Here is a 24,759-nt window from a genome sequence, read left to right as displayed (position 1 = left end):
TTACACCTCCATGGTGTACAAAAATGATACCTAAAATGCTTGTAAGATAGTTCACTCATTTCCTCTTCAGCTTCAAACCTACATAGACACACACAACATTCCATTGTGCACCCATTACAAAAATTTTGCTATAAACTTGTGGTGGAAGAGTTTGTAGCAAAATTTGCTTCCAAATACACTGCTCACTGCCCAACAACACACTTAAGACCTCACCAACATTTATCAACTTGGGCTTTATAAAAGAAACACTTGCATTGCCTAGACAAACCTGTAACAGTACAAAAATAATCATCCACTTCAACATAAAAAATAATCATCCAAATATACCTATAATATTTATATCAAAACAGCCACAATGTACTTTCACCATTGGCATTTCACCTCCATGGTGTACAAAAATGATACCTAAAATGCTTGTAAGATAGTTCACTCACTTCCTCTTCAGCTTCAAACCTACATAGACACACACTACATTCCATTGTGTACCCATTACAAAAAATTTGCTATAAACTTGTGGTGGAAGAGTTTGCAGCAAAATTTGCTTCCAAATACACTGCTCACTGCCCAACAACACACTTAAGACCTCACCAACATTTATCAACTTGAGCTTTATAAAAGAAACACCTGCATTGCCTAGACAAACCTGTAAAAGTACAAAAATAATCATCCTCTTCAACATAAAAAATAATCATCCAAACATACCCATAATATTTATATCAAAACAGCCACAATGTATTTTCACCATTGACATTATACCTTCATGGTGTACAAAAATGATACCTACACGTGGTATCTGAATAGTACACATACATAACTTGGGCAATTGTATTGTCCTAATAATACAAAAGACTACACATCCTACAATCAAGGTACGTAACTGTTATCACTTATAGCATAACAGTGCACAAAAAATATATGTACCATTAGCATATGTCCAAGGTTAGAAATTAATACGTAGCCTGCTTACCGAGAATACAATTGTGTCACATATATAATATAATGATGGGTGAATACTAGTACTGCAACCTTCTGCTAACACCTAAAGCTAACATCACAGTCGGCCCTAAACAGACAAGTTAGAGGTGTGTGAACAAAAATCTATCCATCCAAAACTTCCTCAGCTTTGCATTCTTCGCTAGAAATCTCCGTGCTGCCTTCTTATTTTCACAGAGATGGTCGAAGGCAATTGCAAGCATGTCTTCGCTATACTCATCCGCCACCATAGCCATCACCTCAGAGTAAAGACCTATGTAATCAACAGGCCCCCGATTGATTTCTTTCAAAGCTACTGTAATTTCCTTCAGCTGATCAGACAGATCAATCAGAACACTATCATCAGAGGGAGGTGCACGGCCTCTTTTGCAGGACTTCAAAATGGTGGACCCAGTGGTGGATGATTCCACCGCATTCTTCCCTTTGTCCACCACACCTTCCTCCTTATTGTTAGCAACCATCTCAGTGCTCTCCACATTGTTTTGCTCTGTGTCAATATCAACATATGACTTAGCAAAGCTACCTGTGGCCATATCCTTCCCGGCTACAATGGACAATTCATCATACATCTCTATCTTTTTGTTCAAATACTCCGCATGCTTACAATGCGCCTGTAAGGAAGAAAGGAATGTATAATAACAATGCAATAATCACTTCACTCATAAATTCAATATTCAATTCAATATAGATGCCATTAGATGATTTAGATCAATGATAAACAAACAAAAAGCTGTTAGGAAATAGGAGACATAACCCATGATTTTGAAGATAAGTACAACAGAAAATACAATGCACAAATGCTAAGACCAGATTTTACAATAGATCCACAGATGAAAGTTACATTTGAAAATTTGTACAAGCAATGGAATCCTAAAAAAATGACACTATAAGTTTCATATAAAGAGGGTACTTGAGCAACCTTGTCTTGTTCTCAATTCATAAATTATGAAAGGCAAAAACATATATTATCATTTATATTAAAAAAATATAGTTGGAAGCCATACCATGACTTCTTCTTGATATGTCTTCATATCGCATGTTATCATTTATAAGTTATTGTCCCAGCCGAAGCCACTCTTCTTTCGAGGTTCTTGAATTTCCTTCCACATTGTCATTAGAGTCCGCAGCCGATTCTCTACATACGAGGGGTGGCACTCGACCCCAAATTGAGCATAAATATCCTTGGCTACAAGAGCAAAGGAGTCGGTCCTAAAAAGTGTTAGAGGGCTTGTTGCCCTTCGCGGACTCCTTGGCAAGTAGCGTAAGCATAGTTATGTGCATGGGGGGCAGCCACCTAAAGTGCTTAGTGCCACCAACCTTCTCTTTTCCTTTCGACATTACTACATATGAAAATTGTATAGTGAGAGTAGCATTTAATAGTGAGAGTAGCATTTAGTAATTACGCTCAAAATATGAACAACAATTCAAACACACATACAACCATGCTTATAGATGTGCACAACAGAACGAAACAACTATTGGAAATAATAATGTAATGCTGAAAATACTTTTTCCTTACACCAGCAGAAGTCTATAGTAAATACATTGTCCTTACAGAAAAGAAAAATATAGCACATATTACAATCATAGAAATCTAAATAAAGTACTACTCTCCACTCCTGGTATAATCAAACCACATAGCTTTGCATATCTCATCTCTCTTAGCATTCCAAACTCTACTGTTTTCAATGGAGTCTCGACGTGACTGTGTTTCTTGTTGGGAGCGACTTGACTCTACTTGGTTCATTGCAGCTTCCATAATATAGTCAGTAGGATCAACCCCCATAATGTGATTATGAATCACACAACATGCTAACACTACTTTCACTTGGGTTTCAAAAGACCAAAATGGTTCTGCATCCAACACTCAAAAACGTTTCTTCAACACTCCAAACCCTCGCTCAATGGTAGTTCTCAATGAAGAGTGTCGGAGGTTGAACAATTCTTGCTCATTCTCAGGAGGACGATCACTAAACTCTTTCAATGATATCGCACACTCCGATAAGGTGACAAAATTCCATTTTTATTACCATACCCAGCATCACCAAGATAATATTTACCTATATATATATTCAACAATAAAACCAAATCACTGCTATGCTTAGGAAAACGTACAATATTTATTAAACTAATAAACCAAAAAGGTGAAGTAATCCTATAATACCTTTGGGAATTGAAAATCCCCTTGGCCTAGCAAATGCATCATTTAAGACATGTGAATCATGAGCACTGCCTTTCCATCCAGCCAATACATAAGTGAACTTTAAGTCAAAACTAATGGCAGCTAACACATTTTGCGTGGTTCCATCTTTGCGACCACAAAACCTTCCTTGTATTTCAGGTGGCACAGATGCACAAATATGTGTACCATCTATTACTCCAACACAATCCTAATTTTCGACAGACATAATGGTTTAAAATTACACAAATCTTCACAATTTACAAAAATACACAAGTCGCAATATTTACCTTAAAATATGGGTAGAACCTTCTGCTATCCCTTATCTCTAGGGGTGTATCTTCGCTAGGCAGTCTTATTAGAGCTCTATATAATTTCAACACCCCCTAAGGACGACCTTGAAGTATCTATGAACAGTCTCTGTCGATCTATAGTACCAACTACCAATTACACGGAACCTCACATTATAACCAATAATGTGTAAGAAAATTAGCACTTGCTCCTACAAGAACATGTGAATAGTCGGGCATACGTGCTCCCCCTCAGTGAGGATGTGACATAAGTGGTGGAAAGCTATAGGCTTCATCCTAATTTGACTCACACAAAATCTCTCACTTCCATGCAGAATACTATTTATGTAATGCTCTCTCTTGGCTGCATGATTAACATAAGGTGCCCTAGGCAGTCGTCTATGCCGCAATTTCCTTACCAATGCAACCCCCACAAGGAGGACAGATGCAACTGAGGCAAGAATTGCGGCTTTGTTTTTTTCTTCATCTAAAAAATCACAAACACTGTGATCTAAGAGGTACATAAACAAGCATGCTATTGATTACATAGTATATAAAAACAGCCACAAACAGAAAACATCCAAACCACATTGATAACGAGTACCAAAATTTTTATGCACATATATTTCTGTATAATTGTAACATCAACAACGTACACAACATAATACCATCACAATCAATATTTACACCAACAAATCACATTGCATTCTATTTCTGTATAATTGTAACATCAACAAAAGTTAAATTCTTAAATCAATAATTAAATAAAAAATGGATAATTAAAAAAAGTAAATAAATAAATAAATAAATAAATAAATAAATAAATAAATATATATATATATATATATATCGGATCCGAGATAGTGAGGCGAGGTTGGGTTGTTTATGGGTTTGAGGGTGGATTTTGGCTAGATGGGTTTGAGGGGATGTGGAGGCTTTTGTAGAGGGTGGGTCGGAGTTGTGTGAATCGGAGGTGAGGTGAGGTTGTCGGGTTAAAATGGAGGGTTTATCGGACATAAAGGGTGGATCAGACTGAAATAAAGGGTGGATCGGACTGAAATAGGGGGTGGATCGGACTGAAGGGTTGGTCGGAGTGAAATGGAGGGTGGATTAGAGTGAAATAGGGGGTGGATTGGACAGAAGGGTAGATCAGACTGATTTTACGGTGGATCGGACTAAAATGGTGAGGTTGTTGGACATTTTTTGTTCAAACAATGAAGGAAACTCACCGTGGGTGGATCGGCGGAGTGTGGGTCGTTGGACTGGAGCTTGGTCTGTGGAGGCTCACCGTTTGGCGTGTCTTGCTCTGTGGAGCTCAGTCTTTTCTAAGCTTGGAGTGTGTTTGTGAGGAGCTTCAAGAGAGTGTGAGAAGTGTAATTGGTTTGAAGGTAAAATAAAAGCTGAAATCGTTTTACGCCAAAACAAGGTTATTTTACGGTCAACACGAAAACTGATTTCTGTTTGACCAAATTTTCTAAGCTTACCAAACACATAGAGGGGTGTAAAATGATTTTCTGAAACCCTTTTCACCCAAAACAAACGCACCCTTATATTGCCTCCTTAAAATTGCTTTCCAAAAACACTTTAAAGATGTCCTATTGAGAAAAAAATCAATTTATTATTATTATTATTTATAATTTGATAAAATGTCCTATTGAGACCGACTGAATTATTATTATTATTATTATTATATTTTTTTAATAATTTGATATTTTTTTGATATAATATAAAAATTCTACTCTAACCTAATTTAAGTGTATATGTGTGTGAAACTCCTTCTTAGAAATTTGAACCCCGGTTCTTGCCTCTCACACTCCACAAACACTTAATATTTGTGGAGTGACTATCACGTTAAGGGTACGTGATAATAATAATTTGATAGTTAAGAGTGGGGGGATTTGAAAAGTGAATATTTTTGCTAGGAACAATACCCTTTACAAGACAAACTTCGTTAAATGATAAGGTATTTACTATAAATATTCCTTAAAATGTGCAACTTTTTATTTTTATTTTATATAAAATAGAAATTTTATTCTAACATAAATTAAGTGTATATGTGTATAATGCTCCATTCTAGAAACTTGAATTCTGACCCTTAAACCCCACCTTGTAAATACTTATAGAGTGACTATCATGCTAAAAGTATTATCTTTTATTTTTATATTTTAAATGAATGAGAGGAATTTATTATTGCAAAAGAAACTGAGCAGGTACAGCCCAACAGGGCAAGTAGAGGAGGAATTATAAGGTCCTCATGGTGGATAAGTGACGTGGTCCACCATTTCACTAAAAGACTTTTACTTGTTTAAAATTGCTGAGTTAGAAAATTTTTTTAAACAAAAACTAATTACTGACTCAGCAATTTTAAACAAATGAGAGCCTTTTAATGGAATGATGGACAAGTGACGTGGTCCACTAGAGAACGGTATAATTTCTCTGAGTAGAGGCTACAACTCAATCTCCACAAAGATAACATTAACAAAACTCTAGGAGCCAAAGCCGGCACTGAGAAATAACGAAACAATAATGCCTCTGCATATTTTTTTTACAAACTTTGTTAGACTGTTTTATGTGTTACTTATTTGTCATTGTCATAAATTCTTCAATTTTTTCCCCAATATGTTATAGTATAGAGGACAATTATAACAAAGTGTATGTTACTATTAATAAAGAGAGGGAAGAGTTGCCTAATTGGTGGGCAACTGAGATACCAAGAGTAGTCAAAGGGTGGGAGAAGGAAATTAAAAACTTTGACTTCAACCTCCCCTCGTAGACGGCGGAAGGAGAAGGGAGTTAATAATTAGGCAACTGAGATACCAAGAGTAGTCAAAGAGTGGGAGAAGGAAATTAAAAACTTTGACCTCGTAGACGGCTGAAGGAGAAGGGAGTTAATAATTAGGCAACTGAGAAACCAAGAGTAGTCAAAGGGTGGGAGAAGGAAATTAAAAACTTTGACTTCAACCTCCCCTCGTATACGGCGGAAGGAAAAGGGAGTTAATAATTTTGAATTCAAACTTTGTGGGCGTTATCAACTTGGAAAACCCCCCTGCAAGCCAGACAAAGTTTGGTAAAGGTTGTGACTGGTGCCGTATTATCTTTTTCTTTTTTCACCAAGTTGTATATGGAGTTCAATTTATATCCTTTAATGTAACAATAACTCAATTGGTTAGAGGGAACATCCATCCCAGCTGGTTAAAACAAAAAAGAAAAAAAAAAAAAATTTCACATTTAGCTGCCAAAGTATAACTATTTTTTTTTTTTTTTGATAAAAAAATTAGTATTAATAAAATATCGACAAGAAAAATGATTAAACAATTACTAATTATACTAAAAGTTTGTAAACTAATTTGACAATATTCTAAAAGTGATTAGTGTCATATCAATATCATAATAAATAAATAAATAAATAAAAATATACAATATAGTACACAAACCACATGGATACATTTGATCACATAGTGCAGAGTCACAAGGAATGAGATGCCTATGGTCTTTATTGGCTTTTGTGACGAATTATAATTTTTAGGAAGGTCAAGAATAAATATTTTATTTTTTATTTAAAATTTCATATATATATATATATATATATAATTTTAAAAAAAATTAAAATTTCAGGGGAGCCATTGCCCCCAAAGTCAAGGCAGAGTTCTGTCCCTGCATACACACGTTCACTTTTCATTGAGAAATCGTGACTTAGTTGTTGAGTTTGTCATTTAACAAAGTAATGCTACGACTATAAATTATTTTACAATATTTATACAAATTGTTAATGTGACCAATTTTTATTGGTTCTCATCTGGGACCACCAATAATCAATGCACTACTTTAAAAGTTAATAAAAAAAATTATAAAATAGTTGTAACATTAACATTTTCCAAAGAAAAAGTGTGTTAGGACATATGTGATTCAATGTTAGGAACATATGTTATATGAAATTGGCTAATTCTTTGACAAAACGCACTTTACTTGTAATTGGGTAGATCTAGAATGTGTTTAATGCTTCAAGGAACGAGGTTTCAAGTTCAAGTGTTAAAATCATGCAAGTCTGTCCAAAAAATAAGTGAAGAAGTGCTGGATTTTAAAGCTCTACAGCTAACTCGACAGATAAGCTATTTATCGAGGTTTATGAAACTCAGTTTTTCAGAGCTAATTTCAATCCAATCCGTGAATAGATATTTGAGCTTTCTTTTCTCACAACCTTAAACATATATAGGGATTGTTTTAAGGGCCGTTATAGCTGATACAACTTAATGCAAAAGTTTTTCACAAGCATATTGTGAACCAGAGACATATGCCCTAGTTCATCTTCATATTCAAGAAGCTGCTGTGTTTGTACACCGTAGAGTTTTGTAATCAAGGAGTTTTGTGACCTTCATGTGTGATGAACTGAAAAACTTTGCAGCCAACATTTTTCTCAAGTTGGTGAGTAAGTCGCGTACTGGGATCCGTGCATCGAATTTGTTAATCACGTATTGGGAGCCGTGCATTAAAATGAAAGATTGTCACTACAGAACAAGTCCAATTGGGTATTGGGGTAAGGGTTCAACTGTAAGTTGGTATAAGGCACTGAGATTTCTTTACTTGTAACTGCTTTTGTGATAATAATGAATTCTTGAGAGTGATGACCTTAAAATCATCCGGTGGGGTTTTTGCCTTGTAGGTTTTTCCCATTCGTAAACAAATCACTATGTTAATTTAATTTCCGCTGCATTTAGTTATTTGGTGATTTGTTTGTACTACCACTCCATTGCATGCAAATTGAATTAATTAATTAATTAGGCTAATTAATTGGTTAATTCATCACAAGGGGTTAATACATTCTTGGCTTATAAAAAAGAAAGCATCCCAAGTTCCCACCTAAACTAATAATTTATGGTTGGTCCAAAGTCTTGTTTACCAAAAAAAAAAAAAAAAAATTCATGGTCTTGGAAGTTTCCTCTGTTTATGAAAACAATTGATGGTCGATTGTCGAAGCGATTACTTCGATTGGGTTTGGAAAGCGGCAGACTGCGTGTTTACGTTTTTTTAGTTGGGTCCTGTGCATTGCTCATGGGTCTTGCAAGTACAGAAAAATGCAAATCTAATTTTAAAACTGGGTCCCATGACACTATTCATACATTTAAAAATTATTTCGCTATAGTGTTTTCAATTTTCATATCCATCTCATTCATAGTCAAAGCGACTACTTTTAAAGCAGATTCAAAGTTCAGACACATCAATTAGGACTAGCTCGTGCACACATGAGTACTGTCACGTCCTTTGAGCATTTTTGTTTTCCAATTACTAGCGCTGGCCCTAGACATTCTGGGGCCTTAGGCGAGAACTAAGATTGGGCTTTTAAAAAAAATATATTTATTTATTAATTAAATTAATATTTATTTAATATTTTTATATTATAATATATTTTATTTTAAAATCTGTTTTTCTTACCTTTTGAGATGCAGATTGACTAATTAAATTTTTTTATTCAAGTTCTTCTAGCATCTCATTTTCAATTGATAATATAGCTAATCCACTTAATCTTTTTTGGGACATTGTCGATCTTAGATATGATTTTATTAATTTTGATTTTGAAAAACTTCTTTTTGCAAAAGTAACTGTAACATGTAATGTTAGTACAATTTCATAAGCAATGCATGTATTTGAAAATGAATCTAACTTTTTTATAGTTTCATTATCTTCTAACTCTTTTTGGTTAATTTTTTGCTCATTTGTGATATTTTCATCAAAATTTTGTATTGCATTTTGTTGATTACTAATAACAAATTAATTGATCCTTTTTTAGACTCAATTAATTATTTTTTTTTAAAAGTTTTCATATCCAGATGCATATTTTCTAAGTAACATTTCTAATAAAACAATATTTAAAAATAAAATAAACACCATCTATAATATATTTATAATGACTAAAATAAAAAATAACTTTCTAGCGTAAAGCAATAGAACCTGATGTATATAAAAAAGTAAGGTAAATTACAAAATTGGTCCTTATTCTTTACACTATATCTCAATTTGGTCCCTAACCTTTTAATTGTGTCAATTTAGTCCTTAACCTTTTGGTACTGTGTCAAAATGGTCCTTACTGTTAAATGATGGATAGAAAATGCTGACGTGGCTAACAACCAAAAATAAAAAATGATTTTTTTGCCACATAGACTTCCATCTAGATTGCCACATTAGCATTATAATTAAATAAAATATTAATCTTCCTTCATCAATTTATAAAGAAAAAGAAAGAAAATATTAATCTGCGTTTTTTTCCTTTCAATATTTCTTGGCATCCAAACACACTCCGAAATCAAATCCTACAAAAATCAACACTTTCAAATTTTGATTGAGTTGATTTAAATATAACCTTCACATATTGAAATGAAAACATATTCAAACATTCACATTCATAATCAAACCCACTACTCTAAAAAAAAAAAAAAAAGGATCGTAGATTGATTTGAAATGAAAACACCAATTTATGTGGTTGAAACCCAATCAAATCCATATAGCCAACCCAATTTCCTCACCCAATCTCCTCAAGCCAACTACAACCCATTTTGAGTAACACATTTGGTGGTTGAAACCCCTAAACCCAGCAAGTTTCAAGGAAGCTTAAGATTCTTAAAAAAAAAATCCAAAACAAACAAGTTACAACTCAATCATAGTCCAAGTCGAAATTGAGCATTCCATATGTGTCGATCTCCAACGAGTCCGCCATGGGAGATTTAAAAGCTTCTTGGAATGTGGTGGCAGCAGATCTGGGTTTGGGTCAATTTTAGAGTGATAGAGAAAGAGAGAGTGATTTGGGTTTGGGTCGATTTGAGAGATCTAGCCCAAAACTTAGTGAGAGTAATTGTTGAAAGTGATTCTAAAGCTTGCATAGAGGCTATTCAGGGGCTGGGTCAGAGTTGTTCATTGAGGAATTCAAGCTAGAGCTATAGTTTTTAATCTAGCAGAGGCTTTCAGTGTATGTATTTTCAACTGGGTTTGTAGGGAAGCTAATGTATTGGTTGGGTGATCTTTGAAGAATAGGTTTTTTTCTTTCTTTGATTTAGGTTCAGGCTCCAAGCTTTTGTTGACGTTTTCATATAGGAGGTTTGCCTTCTCTAGTTTTTCTTTTAGATTTTTTATTTTATTTTAATGTAGACATGTTTGATTATTAGTAAAGTGCAGGAAAAATTAAAAGAAAGTATAAAGAATATGAAAATTTTGGTTATTTGAATTTTTTTCATTTAAATACTGATGTGATATGTTTAAATGTTAAATAAATTTTTAATTATCATTTAATTTTGGACGTGAGGTTAGTCACAATTTTTTTTAAGGTTATGCTGATATGACATTCCAAATGGTAGTTGACGTAGTATAAAAAATAATTTTTTATTATTATGCTTGACACATCAGCTTTTTTTCATCTATGAGATAATGATCGGGATTAATTTGACATGATGCTGAAAAAGTTAATGATCAAATTGACACAATTGAAAGGTTATTAACCAAATTAAAATATGGTGTAAAAAACAGGAACTAAATTTGTAATTTACCCAAAAAAAAATACTATTGTAGCTCTAGTTTTACCGAACAAGAAGTATCTAGCAATCTCAAGTTCTCAACATGCATAAATATAAAAACACAATAAAAATAAAAAAATCGAAAGCCTAGACAGAAGTACAACTTCACCCACACATAAGTCTTATTGACTTATTTGATAAGACTCCACCCCAAAAAAAAAAAAAAAAAAAAAAAAAAAAACCGATCCTATTAAGTACCTATAACCAAAAAAAAAAAACAAAAAACAAAACCGATCTTATTAAGTACCTATAACCAAAAAAACAAAAAAAAAAATAAATAAATAAATAAAGGAAGCAAGATTTAAAAGACAAAACTCCGAGGCCCACGGCCCCAGCCAGAGGTAAGAGTCATAAAACTCCAGTCCACCCACAAGTCTTATTTGATAAGACTATAAGATTCCACCCACAAAATCACGGCACCATCTGGATCTGCAGAGGAAAAATCATATAAGAAAGAGACAGAATAAAATCATACCCGGAGAGCATAGAGTTCAAAATTTTGGGGTCCCTTCTACTTGGGGGGCAATGTTCAGGGCCAGCCTTACCAATTATCATTATTTTTTATTTCTCATCCACATACTGCATAATCTTTTATATATATATATATGGAATTCTCAATAGTGAGTTGTACTAGTTATCAGATATAGATCTAAAATTAGGAGATTGAAACATACCAAAAATACCCACAAATCAGGTCTATAAGTCATCTTCATAGTCTTTGAAAAAGACTTTTAAGATAGATTACCATGTTAGGACTATAAAACAAGTTTATAGCATCAACAAGGAGTATGAAACATGCTACTTGTTACCCTTTGCAGCTTTGAAAGCTCATAGGAAAGATGGACATAAGTTCATTCACATAGGTTTAGTCCTATATATATATATATATATATGTATATATATCATACAAAAGCTCAAAAGTTCCGTAACCAATCCTCAATTAATGTGTCTGATCTTATGAATAACCCACATAGAAATATGGACATGGTCTTGAAATTGACCTTTACATGGTGGTTATGGTGGTTGAGATTGGGTGTAGCAGACCCACAAATCAATCTGCTAAACAGTGGTTGCAGCCAATACAATGTGTCGGATGTGTCCAACTTCTACACCAATCTAAACGCAACGTTCTTAGACCTCAGAACACAGCTGAACAACAACAAATACTTTGCAACTGCACAGCAAGTGGTAGGTTCGGAATCAGCCTATGCCTTGGTGCAGTGCAGGAACTACCTGTCTAATGCTGACTGTCTAGCTTGCTTCACCGCCGCCGTGTCTCAAATCCGCAATTGCTCTGCCGCCAACGGTGCCCGTGTCATCTATGATGGCTGCTTCCTCAGGTACGTACCACCACCATGCTAGCTGCTTTTATGCTTTTTCTTTTTTTGGTCAACCATAATTTTAAGGGAGTCAGAGTGTAGGACTAGCTTTTGATCCATCACAAAAATTTCTTATCAAGGTTTTTGAAAATATAATCACACTATATAATAATGAGATTAGAATTGTGAGTAAAAAGAGTGAAAAAAAATCTTAATATAAAACATGATAGTAGAATAAGATAACAACAGTTCTAATAATTTTTTTTTTTTTTAAACCTAACGATTATAATAATTATGTAAAATAAATCTGTGTAAAAAAACATCTCTAAACACATGCCATCTCTAATATGCCAGAATACGTATATAATATATATATATATATATATAATTGAATATTAATTCAACTACCCCCCCACCCCCCAAAAAAAAAAAAAAAATTCTATATTGATTCAACTAAGGACTGGATTTCAAATAGACCATAGTATTATTATTCAGGACTGATTTGGTAATGTTATTCTAATAATTGTTTGTATTTTTTGGAAATACATGTGAGTGAAAAAGTGTGTGAAGACACGTGAAATGTTGTTTAAAAAATAAAAACATATGTTTAAACACATATACCAAATGGTTCTATATATTCGGCGGATAAGTTGAAAACGCTACTCTACCATACAAATTCAATTTTTTAGTACGTCTCCTTCATTTTCCCAAATCAGGTTGTTACTTGATGGAAGGGTCCAAATTAAGATTTACTGAACAGTGAAAATGATGTTTATTTTTGTCTGCATTCTGCACTCCTTTTATTTGCTATAAACAACATATTTTCTCCTTATACTTTAAAATTTTTCAAATGCTTCAGTTTAATCTATATACTTGCAGTTTTTTGTTTTTTTTTTTTCTAAAATTCTTATTATTTTTACATGATTAGTGAAAAATAACGATTTTTTTTTCTTTTAGAATACTAAATATTTTTAATACACACATAAAAAGAGGTGATAAAATTTTTTAAAGAATAATTACAATATTATATATTTAAAAAGATCTAACTCTTAGATATTCAACCTGACAAATAAAATTCTCACAATAGCAAAATTTCAAAGATTAGGAAGCACGTCACAAAGGTGACAAATTCGAATAGACATAATTCAGCAAAAAATAAATCGAATAGACATAGCGTCAACTTGTTGGGTGTTTTCCCACTTTATGACTTTTTTTTTTTGTTTTTTTTGGGAGAAGCCCACTTTATGACTTCTGAGATAAGAGTCCTTGTGGGGTCCAATTCTCATGAGTGTGCTGTGTGCAGCCAACCATTATAGAACCCAAGAAAATAAATGGGTTATTTGACCCAAATGGGTCACATGTCGTCTAGCCCAAGTTTCATAGGTCACTGCCAAAAACAATTACGGGTCATTTGCCCCAAATAATTGTAGGCCATTTACAGGTCATTTAGCCCGAATTTGGTGTATGGGTAGTCCAGTTTGGTAGATCATTTAGCCTGACTTGGGGTGCAAGTCATCTGGCCTAGCTTAGGTTTGGGTAACCTTGTCTGGTGGCTCCTTTAGGTTCTGTTGTGCGGAGTCAAATATTTGGGTCCGAAGTCTAGGAGTCAAATACGTGGGTCGGAAATCTAATAATAAAAGAAGAAAAAATGGCATGAGACCCAAAGCCAATATTTTTCTTGTTGGGTTTGTTTTTTGGGTTTATTCAGAGAGTTTCACATTTCTTCATGTGAAATGTTTCACAATATGAGATATCTACATTTTAAACATGATTATAAAAAAGAAAAATGAATATGATGCGAAATAGCATGAAAATTATTGGATGAGAAAGAATCAAAACACATTTATTTATGCACAAACCTAAGTCTTACTCATTGCAAGTTTTGTTATGTTTTATTTGGCATTTTGTGCATGGGTGCTTGCCATGTGACCAAACGCTTGAACAATGTGTGGATAGATATGAGTGTGTGTATATATATAAATGAAACATTAACAGTCATACTTGTTACATCATGTACTTTCAATTTAACCATAAAAATTTACAATAGAATGTTAAGTAATTTGTTTGATGTTGTAATAAGTGATAACAACTTAGCTAGGACTCTTATATTTGGTAGCCAAATCAACATATTCAAAAATTTTTATAAGCTTATAATCTCCCATCTCTTTTAGGTAGTAACTAAAACCATTTGTTTCATTAATGGAAGTTTCATGTTAGATACTTTATTTACATTTTTTGTCTTTAGGTATGAGAGCAATAGCTTCTTTGACCAAACCACTCTGCCTGGTAATCAAGGGATTTGTGGGAATCGGACTGCATCACAACCTCATGCTTTTAGTACAGCTGTGGACGGATTGTTAAAAGATCTCCAAGTAGCAACACCTAGGATTAATGGTTTCTTTGCTGCGAGTAAGAGAGAAGTGGTTGATAGTAGTGGTAATGCAACAGTGTATGTTGTGGCACAGTGTGTTGAAACAACTACCGAGAGTGGTTGTCAGAATTGCTTGAATGTCGCATCCAACAGTATACAAGTTTGTGTTACTAATATAGATGGTAGGGCAGTTGATGCTGGATGTTTTTTGAGGTACTCAGATAAACCCTTCTTTGCTGATAACCAAACTACTGATATCAGTTCCTTCTTAGGCAATGGTGAGTTTTGATGGAGATCTTTTTTTTTCTAAATGTATTGCTATATAGCTAGTCACTGCATCAAATTTTTTCATAATGTTGAACTATAGTGGAATTTGCATATTTTGAAGTATTGAAATTAATGATGCTTGATCTTTAATAATAGGAGGTTCAAGCAACAAGAATGCCATCATTGGAGGAGTAGTTGGAGGTGGAGGTGCTCTTCTCATTATAGCTTTGTTTGTCTTCTTTATAATGATAAGAAGGTCCAAGGAAGTTCGTAGAGGTAATAACACCAAGGTTTTCAATAAAATTTAAATTATGATTTTTTATGTTTTATTTGCGAGGACAAGAAATTATAAATGTTGTTACATTATTTTTCATTTTTCCTTTTCAAATATATATATATATATATATATATATTTATTTTGAATAAGTAACTTTAGATACATCAATATTTGTATGAGTTTTTCAACATAAATGAAAGGAACATAATTGCTTTCCTCCATAACAGGTGACATTTTAGGGGCAACTGAACTACGAGGCCCAGTGAATTACAAATACAATGATTTAAAATCTGCAACAAAAAATTTCAGTGAAGAAAACAAACTTGGAGAAGGAGGCTTTGGTGATGTATACAAGGTAAAAGTCAAGAAACTTAAAGAATCGTTGCCCGCTCTATATGACTCATTTTTTTCATTGTCGTTTGTTGCAATCAAATTTCCATATTCAATTCACCCTCGCATTTATCATCATCTTGTTTTGTGGTGGGCTAATTTTCATTTCTTTGTCTTTGCAACATTGACTAGGGTACTCTGAAAAATGGGAAGATGGTTGCTGTTAAGAAACTAGCTATAGGCCAATCTTCTAGGGCAAAGGCCGATTTTGAGAGTGAAGTGAAGCTTATAAGCAATGTTCATCATCGAAATCTGATCCGTCTTCTTGGGTGTTGTAGCAAAGGACCAGAGCAAATTCTTGTCTATGAATACATGGCAAATAGTAGCCTAGATAGATTCTTATTTGGTAAGTTAAATTCATCTCTTTAATCTTAAGAAAGCTTGATCATTTATAATTGGAAACTATGTTAAATTCACATGCATGCATTTAATTAACTCCAAAAAAAGGCTAATTTATTATTTCATGTAAAAGAGAATTAGTTCTCTTTAGTAACAAATTTTGGATGGTTTGATTTCTTCGTTCTTCAATCTTTGTTTTGGGAACTTTCAATCCCTCTTGAGACTAGAAGGCTTTGATTTTCTAGACCACAATTGCCCTGGATTGGTGGGAGGTTAAAGAGAATTGAGATGGTTTTGTTGTGCTAAAATGGAGGAAGCATGTGAAAGTAGATTTCTAGACCGCAATAGTTTCATTTTTGATCTTGAAACTATGGATATATATACAAACTTGAAACTTGTTTGATTTTGGGGCCATCCTCATTTGACATTGAAACTAGTAAGAAATATTATTGAAATGTTGAGAGAAGTGGTAAGAAAATAGTGGTGGAAAATGGAAAGGGATGTTCAAATATAATTAAAGGATAGATTCAAAAGGAAGTTAAAGCTAAAGGACAATGTAAAGCAACAACTAAATGGAATCATGACAATGTCAAGATGAAGCTATGGTCTTTTTGTTTTAATTATCCTGGGGAAGAAATATTGGTGTATGCTATTAGTAAGTAGAGTACGTTTTCTATTCTTGAAGCTTTTCTAAATGCATGCAAGTTATTATAAACTTTTGCTTTGAAGTTCAATAAATTGTTCACTCAATTATATAAGACTTAAAAAAAAATTGAAGTTGAAGCAAATTCCAAATTTAATATCAATGATGCAAACAGTTATTGACTTGTTTGTAAAACTTATATTTAATTTATACATGCTATTGGGAAATAGGTGAAAGACGAGGCTCTCTCAATTGGAAACAACGGATTGATATAATTTTGGGTACAGCCAGGGGACTTGCCTATCTACATGAGGAATTCCATGTATGTATAATTCATAGAGATATAAAAACCGGCAACATTCTCTTAGATGATGATCTCCAACCCAAGATTGCAGATTTTGGGTTAGCAAGGCTTCTACCCGAGGATAAAACTCATCTCAGCACCAAATTTGCTGGAACATTGTAAGTTAATTAAACTAGTAAAAATCATTTCCTCAAAAAAAAAAAAAAAAACCTAATAAAAATCATCCTTTGTCCATCAACCAAGCTTTACCATATAAATCTTGACCAAACTTTACTCGATTTCACCTATGTTGAATTCTTTAAAAATAGTTTAAGATTATGGTAAAATTCTTATCCTAATAACATAATTACAACAACCAAGGCTTACTCCTAAAATGTTTGGATAGTGAATCTTTAATAGACTAATTAGGGTTGACCATATATATTATTTTTGGGTTTGACTTATTTCTAGTACTTTTTTAATTGGACATGTCCTTTTGTTTTAAATATATAATTGCAAGTGGTAGTGGCCGGGTTTTAATTTCCACATTTTATATAGTTAGTAAGTGATGTGACCGTTTCTCATTAAAATAAAAATAAATTTCTTTTTAAAAAGTATAAAAGGTAAGCTAAACCCATTATTTTCTATCATTTTAATCTATCTAAAGTCGCACAATTTGTTTTCTCCTTTATTTACATATATATATAAATATATATATATATATATATATATATATTCATACAGATGAAAATATTATCTATTGATTCACATGTTGCACTTTTAGGATAGGTATAGAGAGAAAAAATCCAAAGATTTTACATAGTAGTACTTGTGATAAAAAAAAAAAAAAAAAAAAATTAGACTATTTCTGCTCATATTTATCTGCACCCTTATTCACCATTCAAATTTAAGTAAAAGAAATAGTAATTGGGCATTATTTATTTATTTGAATGGTTTCCCTTTGCAAATAATCTCACTATAATGAATACAAAAATGGCTGAAGTTTCGTCAAATTTGATAGGATGACATCCAATCACAGTTTTTTTTTTTTTTAAATTATAAATATATATATATATATATATTTATATATATAAGGTTGTTAAAACACAATGTCCTTATTGCAAGATATGTGCTAAGCAAATAGGATCTATATGCCAAGAGGATTATCACTAATTAGTTCTTTTTTATTCTTTATTTTTTAGCTGAATAGTTCTTTTTTGTTCTTACTATTATGGATAACTAATTTGATCTACCCCTCAGAGGATATACGGCACCCGAGTATGCAATCCATGGTCAGCTATCAGAGAAGGTAGATACTTATAGTTTTGGGGTTGTTGTACTTGAAATTATATGTGGCCGAAAAACCAGCGAGGTCCAGCATGTTTTTGATGGCGAATACCTCCTTGAACGGGTAATTTCCCAAATCAATATGGTTTACTATTCTCAAACTTAACAACAAACGCAGGAAACATATATCTACTGCATCTCCAAAAACACAAGTAGTTTTAGTTACTAGGTTCTTCATTTTCTTCATTTGATCTAGATACAACTTGCAAGTGTGTGATAGGTAGACATGGCAAAACGGGCGGGTCGGGTCAATCGGGTTGCGGGTCAATCGGGTCACGGGTCAAAAAGGGTCATTTTAAGCGGGTTAAAAAGGGGTTCGGGTCAATCGGGTTGCTGGTCGGGTCGGGTTGACCCATATTTTTCATATGAAATTTATTTTATTTTATTTTATTATTTTTTTATAAAGAAAATAATATGTATTTGCCATTTGGAAAGTTATGTAACATATTACTTGTTGTAAAATGCATTATTTTGAATATATCACTTATATCAAGAATAAACTTAGCTAAACTTATTAATACTTATTCAATAATTTTAAAATTATACAAATCCTAACATTGCTATCTAAAACAAAACAACACAGAGATAAGTAAAACAAATATACAAGTTTTATTTTTACACAATATCAATATTTCAAAAAAAAAAAAGTTACAAATGAATTATTGGATAACTCATTTGATAAAGAATAAAAACATATAAGAAAGTTAAAATTTTGAAAATTAATTTTATAATCTATTATCAATTATAGTTGACACTCTATTTCAATTTGAGATATAAATTAAAATTTGATTGCTTACTTATTTATACCTAGTCTCTTTTATGAAGATCATATCATTGTTAAGCAACATACACTCTAGAAAATATCATAATTTATTTTGAAAAGCCGTTTATTTTAAACATAAATTGTTAAAAAAATAGATCTAAGCATTCATAATTTATGTTAATTTGATACTTTGGCTTTACTATTTTCACATTTGTGAATGTGTCTCACACATATCTACAATTTTAAATCTATTTTTAACTCTACTGTAACTAGATTATCTTGGCATGTACTTTGCTATTTAATATCTAAAAATCTTTACTCATTACAGAATGCTCAACAATTTATTTTTCGATTAATTAGCATGCAGTTATGTAAATGTATCAATTGTTTCCTTAAAACTTACAATAATCAATTAAACCAATATTGTCTTAATTTCACTATTTTTTTTTTACCCAAAAAAAAAAGTTTTAAGAAAATGGTTTAAGTTCGGGTCGGGTTGACCCACAAAAAACACGGGTCGGGTCACGGGTCAACTCATTTTTGCTTCGGGTCAAAAAAATCGGGTTCGGGTCAGGATTTTTCGGGTCGAGTCGGGTCAGAAAATTCTGACCTGTTTTGCCATGTCTAGTAATAGGGAAATGCTTGTTAGGCTATCTAGAAATACTTAGTTGGCCTTCTGCTGCTTATCCTAAAATTCTTAGAGGTATGAAAAAAGAAAGAAAGAAGATGAAGCTAATTTCACATATCATTTATGTTTCAATTATTAAGATAAGAAGAACCAAATTTAATTTTCCATGTCATTTATGTATTAAATATAGTGCTTATATTAACCCCCAATCACTTAATGGATAAGAGACATTGTCTAGTTCTTAAAAACATTGTTTACACTACCGCACACTCTTGGTGCGATGGTTACTCTATAAGTATAAGTGTTTGTGGGGTATGGGGGCGAAGGGCCGAGATTCAAGTCTCTAGGAGTATACTTTGATTAAACTAGAGTAGAATTTGTATCTTGGCAAAAAAAAAAAAAAAAAAAAAAAACTGCTTACATTTTTCTAGCTCATTATGGGTTTCTTCTTATTTATGGTGCAATTATAGGCATGGAAATTGTATGAGAATAACAAGCATTCAGAGTTGGTGGAAGAAACCTTAAACCCAGAAGAATATACAGTAGAAGAAGTGAAAAAAATGGTAGAGATCGCTCTGATGTGCACACAGTCACCAGCTTCTGTAAGGCCTTCAATGTCTGAAGTTGTTGTTTTGATTAAAAGCAAGGGATCAATGGAGAATAGGCCACCTACTAAGCCAGGCTTCGTTGATACTGATAGAAAAGTCCGTGGAGACACATCCACTTCAACCGGATCCTCCGCATCTAATGCCACTGCCTCTATCTCTCAACTCTCTGCTCGCTAATCTAAATAATATATGAAATTCTTGAGTGACTTCTATGTATAAAGTTTGATAGTTTCCTTTAATTTTGTTCTATCTTATGTGTGTCGAACATGGAACTTCAGGTTATGAAATTCAATTCATGTTACTTTAGCTCACCCCAAATTATACATATAAATCTAACAGTTAGAGAAAATTGGTATCTATTAGTCAAAATAAAGATAAAAAGAAAGGGATTTGGCTTCCCTCGAGTACTTTTTTAATTGAAAGTCTCGTTTTGTTTTAAATACATAATGGTAAGTGGTAGTGAATTTTAATTTTCACCTTTTATTTAGTTAGTGGATGATGTAATAGTTTCTCATTAAAACAAAAAGGAGATTTTAGTTAAAAAGGTACTGAAGGTAAGCCAAACCTAAAAGAAAGCGCTATTTTATCCCCTTAACACCATTGATTGAGTCTCTTTCTTCTTCTTTTTAAAAATCAATCTTGTGTCAGGACTCTATAAAAGTTATTAATCATGAAAAATTGGATTAACTTGCCTCAAACTACCATATAAAAGGGAAAGTCTATAGACACAATTTTGCACTCGGTTGATGGGGTAAATTGTTTATAGTTTGTAAGAAAGTAAGTGGTGAGTTCAAATAAAAATTAGTAAAAATTTGTTAACTCATCTATTGTGAAAAATGTTATAATTTTTTTTTTGTGTCTCTATAACATCACTCCATATAGAAAGAGGGAGGAGATATCTAGCGTAATTGATGTTGATGTGAGAGATAATGAGCTTCTGTGAACGCGCCTTTCTAGGTGGCTGGGTTTGCTTGGTGGTCATCCAATCTAGATGCTTCTACAACTAGGCCCATGCTTAGTCTCTACTTATCATCAATTGAGTTGACTCTTAGTGATTGAATTACTTTTCACTAAGTTCCATTGGTAGGCGACTCATGTGGTAGTGATATAATCCAATCACACATTGGCAATTGTGCAAATTGTGTCAAAGTATGGCCAAGTGTGCGCTCATAGAAGAGTTGAATGTGGCTAGGTTGCTATTAATCGCATGGAGTGAGTCAGGCTAGATTGTGTGGTCAAGCAATGGCCCAACAAGGACTAGACATGACTTTCCTTTTGATCAATCAAATGCAATGTATTTAGCCAAGTTGTCTTGTTGGTTTGATGGACCTCGACCTAATTAGGCTGGTCCGACCTAGGCTTCTAGCGTTTGCCCCTTCTAGCACAGGCCTTTTCTAGAAATTTTTGGAGCAACTACTTTCTTTATTTGCTACCAAGATTGTGGAATTTCTATGGTCATCTTTGAATTCTTTTTTTTTTTTTTTTTTTTTTGTAAAAATTTTCCTCTAATAGTTTAAATTTATCTTTAAAGGAAAATTCTAGAACCAAACCCGGGCTGCCTTGAGTCCAACATTTCCCGGTAATTATTTTTTCCTTTCACAATCTGGAGCCTTTGGCTCCATAGAACAAAGTGGGGTTTAAAAATGCTTCTGTAAACCATAACTTGATCAAAGAAGTGAAGTACCAAGCCATGGAGTTCCAATACTGTGCTGCTCAAATTCGAGAGGTAAAGAGTAAGTAAACAATTAAAGTAAAATGGTACAATTCGGAAGATGGATGGCACAAGCTCAACACTGATGATTCCACACTAGGGAATCCTAGCTTAACTAGTAGTTGAGGTGATCAGAGATCATATAGGGTGGTGGATTAGGGGCTTTACCCGATACATAGGGGTGACAACCAGTGTGGATGAAGAACTTTGGGCTATTGGATGTATTGGTAAATAAATGAAGTGGTAAATGGAATAGGATTTGAGGTATTGGGTGTATTGTAAAATGATATGGTATAATAGATAAAAGTAACTTTTTAGATGGTAAAGTAGTAGATTTTATAAAAACCGAGATGCTAATGCTCTAAGGGATAGGTTTTCAATGTGTTTAAATCTAATTTTATGGCTGTAGAAATTGAAATTGATGCTATTGTTTTTTTTGATTGAGTGTTTGAACCTTTTAGCGGCAATCTAGATCATGCTACTCTTATGACGGATTGCAAGAATCCACTGAGACATTTTTTGCAAGACAAGGTGACCCACTGTTTCCATGAGGCAAATTAGTGTGTAGATGCGATGGCAAGGAAAGAACCAAATCTTATTCAAGACTTTGTTGTTTTTGCCCCCTATGTGAGGCTTTGTCCTCATGACTCTGTTTATGCTTCCTAGTTAATGAAAGACCCTTTGTTTACCCAAAAATGAAGAAGATAATATTGCTAGTGGCAAGCGAAGCACTAAACAAGTGATAATATTGGATTAAAAAAAAATATTTTGGGCATTAGAGACTTTTGGTCAAAAATTAATTAAATTTTGTTCCGTTACTTCCAAATCTTCATAATTTTGGGAAGAACGAAAAATTAGAGTTTTGAGGGAAGAAGAAAGGAATGTGTGTTCTCTCAAAACCATTTCATTCTCCTTCTACTTAAACTCTCAAACGAACAAATGACCTTTTTATTCTCTTTGATTAAACTCCAAAACAAAAAAATAAAAAGAAAATTCTAAATTGATTCTTTCTATTCAATTCCTTATTATCTATTTGCTTACACTTACACTGGAATGTAACTAGCATCTTGGAGCCACCTACAAAGAATTTCTTCATATAATTATTTAGTGTGTATGGGATGAGGAGCTACATACATATTGAGGGCCAATTAGGTACTCAAAGTTTCTAGATACTTTTGGTTAACAAAATAAAAATAAAAATTGCCCCTTTATTTACAATTTTATTTTATATAAAAATAAAAATACTCTTGGCATGATGGTCACTTTAGGAGGAAGTTTAACACATATATATACATCTTGTATTAAAAAAAAAAAAAATTGGATCTCTTTTGGCACCCTATCCAATTTTTCCTACTATTTTAAAGAGCATTCACATCAAGGTTCTCAAAAGATATAGCTTTTAGCAACTTAAAAATTTACTTTTTTTTATCTATTTTAACAACTCACTTTACAAAACACCCAACATCAATGATTTTTTTAGCATTAGCATTCAACATAATAAAATAATATATTCAACACAATAAAATACTTTATCAAAACATTCACGCGTGTATGGGGGGAATAAAAATTTCTTTTTTGCTTTAACATTCGGCTACAGCCTACAGTGAGCTGCTAGAAATAATAGCCCATGTAGCTAAGACTAAATTTTTTTTTAACTTTATCTTCTTTGATGTAGTGCTTTTTTAGTGGGTTGATTGCTATTATAGATTTTTAGTTAGCATTCTTAATATGAATGCTCTAAATACCTAAAATCTTATCTATCCATTGGAATAGTCACTTCCCTTGAAAAAGAAAGAACTACATGGAGTTGTAACCCTAATTTTGAAGGAAATTAGAAAGAAATATACAAAACGAAATTTTGAATTTAATCTAGTAAATGGATTGTATTATATGTCAACTAATATGATCAAGTACCTTAATTTTAAACTTAAAAAAAAAAAAAAAAAAAAAAAAATTACACTTTACTACCCTAAATTATATTTCATATTATGATTTGCACTCTAAACTTTTTGAATGCTCGTTTTGCATCCAACGTTTCATGAGATTTATGAGGTTCTAGATTTAAAATTGGTGTGTATAGGTTGTGAGGACTGCAAAATGGTGGCTTAAGGCCTAGTTCTAAGGTCCCCAATAAAATAAAATAAAAAACTGCTACCCCTTTTATATATAAAAAAACCCCATCTCATGGTAAAAAGGCTCAAAATTGTAAAGTGATGTTAGGAATACTACAAATTTTATCATATGGATCTTACAAATAGATGTGTTACTAATCACAAAAAAAAAAAAAAAAAAAAAAAAAAAAAAAAAAAAATAATATGATGTGGTTAGAATATGATTGACCACTTAAACAACATACTAATAATCTCTATCCCCTTTTTAACACAAAAACAAAAATTTATAATGACACATTGTCTTAATCAAGATAAAGTGAACATCATTTCTAAATTACTTTTTATTTCTTTTTGTTAAATTTAATGTTAGAACCATAATATTTGATTCTCTATATGAAATTAACTTTAGTTTGGTTAGTATTGATTCATCAAATTATTTATTTAACTTACCAAATTAACATTAATTTGGTTAGTATTACATAAATTTAGTTAATTGATATTTAAATATAAAATGTCTTACTTAAATTTATTGTCTTAAAGCATTCCCATCCACTTATGCAAAAAAAAAAAAAAAAAAAAAAAAAAAAAATCCTCACTAAAAGACCTCTTTATCTATTTTACATAACCACTCACTAAAAGACCCATTTATCTATTTTACATATATAACTACTTTTACAACAC

At 32.5% G+C, this 24,759-nt stretch overlaps 1 protein-coding gene and 1 long non-coding RNA gene across 2 annotated transcripts; both read left to right on the top strand.

The window, feature by feature from the left end:
• The first annotated feature begins 11,931 nt into the window (after window positions 1-11,931).
• LOC115975884 (cysteine-rich receptor-like protein kinase 2) lies at window positions 11,932-20,567 on the top strand. Its single transcript, XM_031096924.1, has 8 exons — window positions 11,932-12,361; window positions 14,586-14,989; window positions 15,135-15,254; window positions 15,483-15,610; window positions 15,778-15,991; window positions 16,858-17,089; window positions 18,171-18,321; window positions 20,119-20,567. The coding sequence occupies exons 1-8, from the start codon at window positions 11,979-11,981 to the stop codon at window positions 20,431-20,433; spliced, it is 1,947 nt and encodes a 648-aa protein (XP_030952784.1). The 5' UTR covers window positions 11,932-11,978; the 3' UTR covers window positions 20,434-20,567.
• LOC115975886 lies at window positions 18,328-19,745 on the top strand. Its single transcript, XR_004088202.1, has 2 exons — window positions 18,328-18,477; window positions 19,655-19,745. It is a non-coding gene; the product is annotated as an uncharacterized LOC115975886 (long non-coding RNA).
• Window positions 20,568-24,759: the final 4,192 nt, after the last annotated feature.

This window comes from Quercus lobata, chromosome 2 (genome assembly GCF_001633185.2).
Source record: "Quercus lobata isolate SW786 chromosome 2, ValleyOak3.0 Primary Assembly, whole genome shotgun sequence".
In the NCBI taxonomy this organism is placed as follows: domain Eukaryota; kingdom Viridiplantae; phylum Streptophyta; class Magnoliopsida; order Fagales; family Fagaceae; genus Quercus; species Quercus lobata.
This window is presented reverse-complemented; position numbering and strand designations above follow the sequence as displayed.

Excerpts from the sequence above, each read along its gene's own strand:
- LOC115975884 (XM_031096924.1), top strand. The coding sequence starts at position 11,979 with ATGAATAACCCACATAGAAATATGGACATGGTCTTGAAATTGACCTTT. Across the intron at positions 15,611-15,777 it reads GCTTTGGTGATGTATACAAG|GGTACTCTGAAAAATGGGAA; the intron begins GTAAAAGTCAAG and ends AACATTGACTAG. Across the intron at positions 15,992-16,857 it reads CCTAGATAGATTCTTATTTG|GTGAAAGACGAGGCTCTCTC; the intron begins GTAAGTTAAATT and ends ATTGGGAAATAG.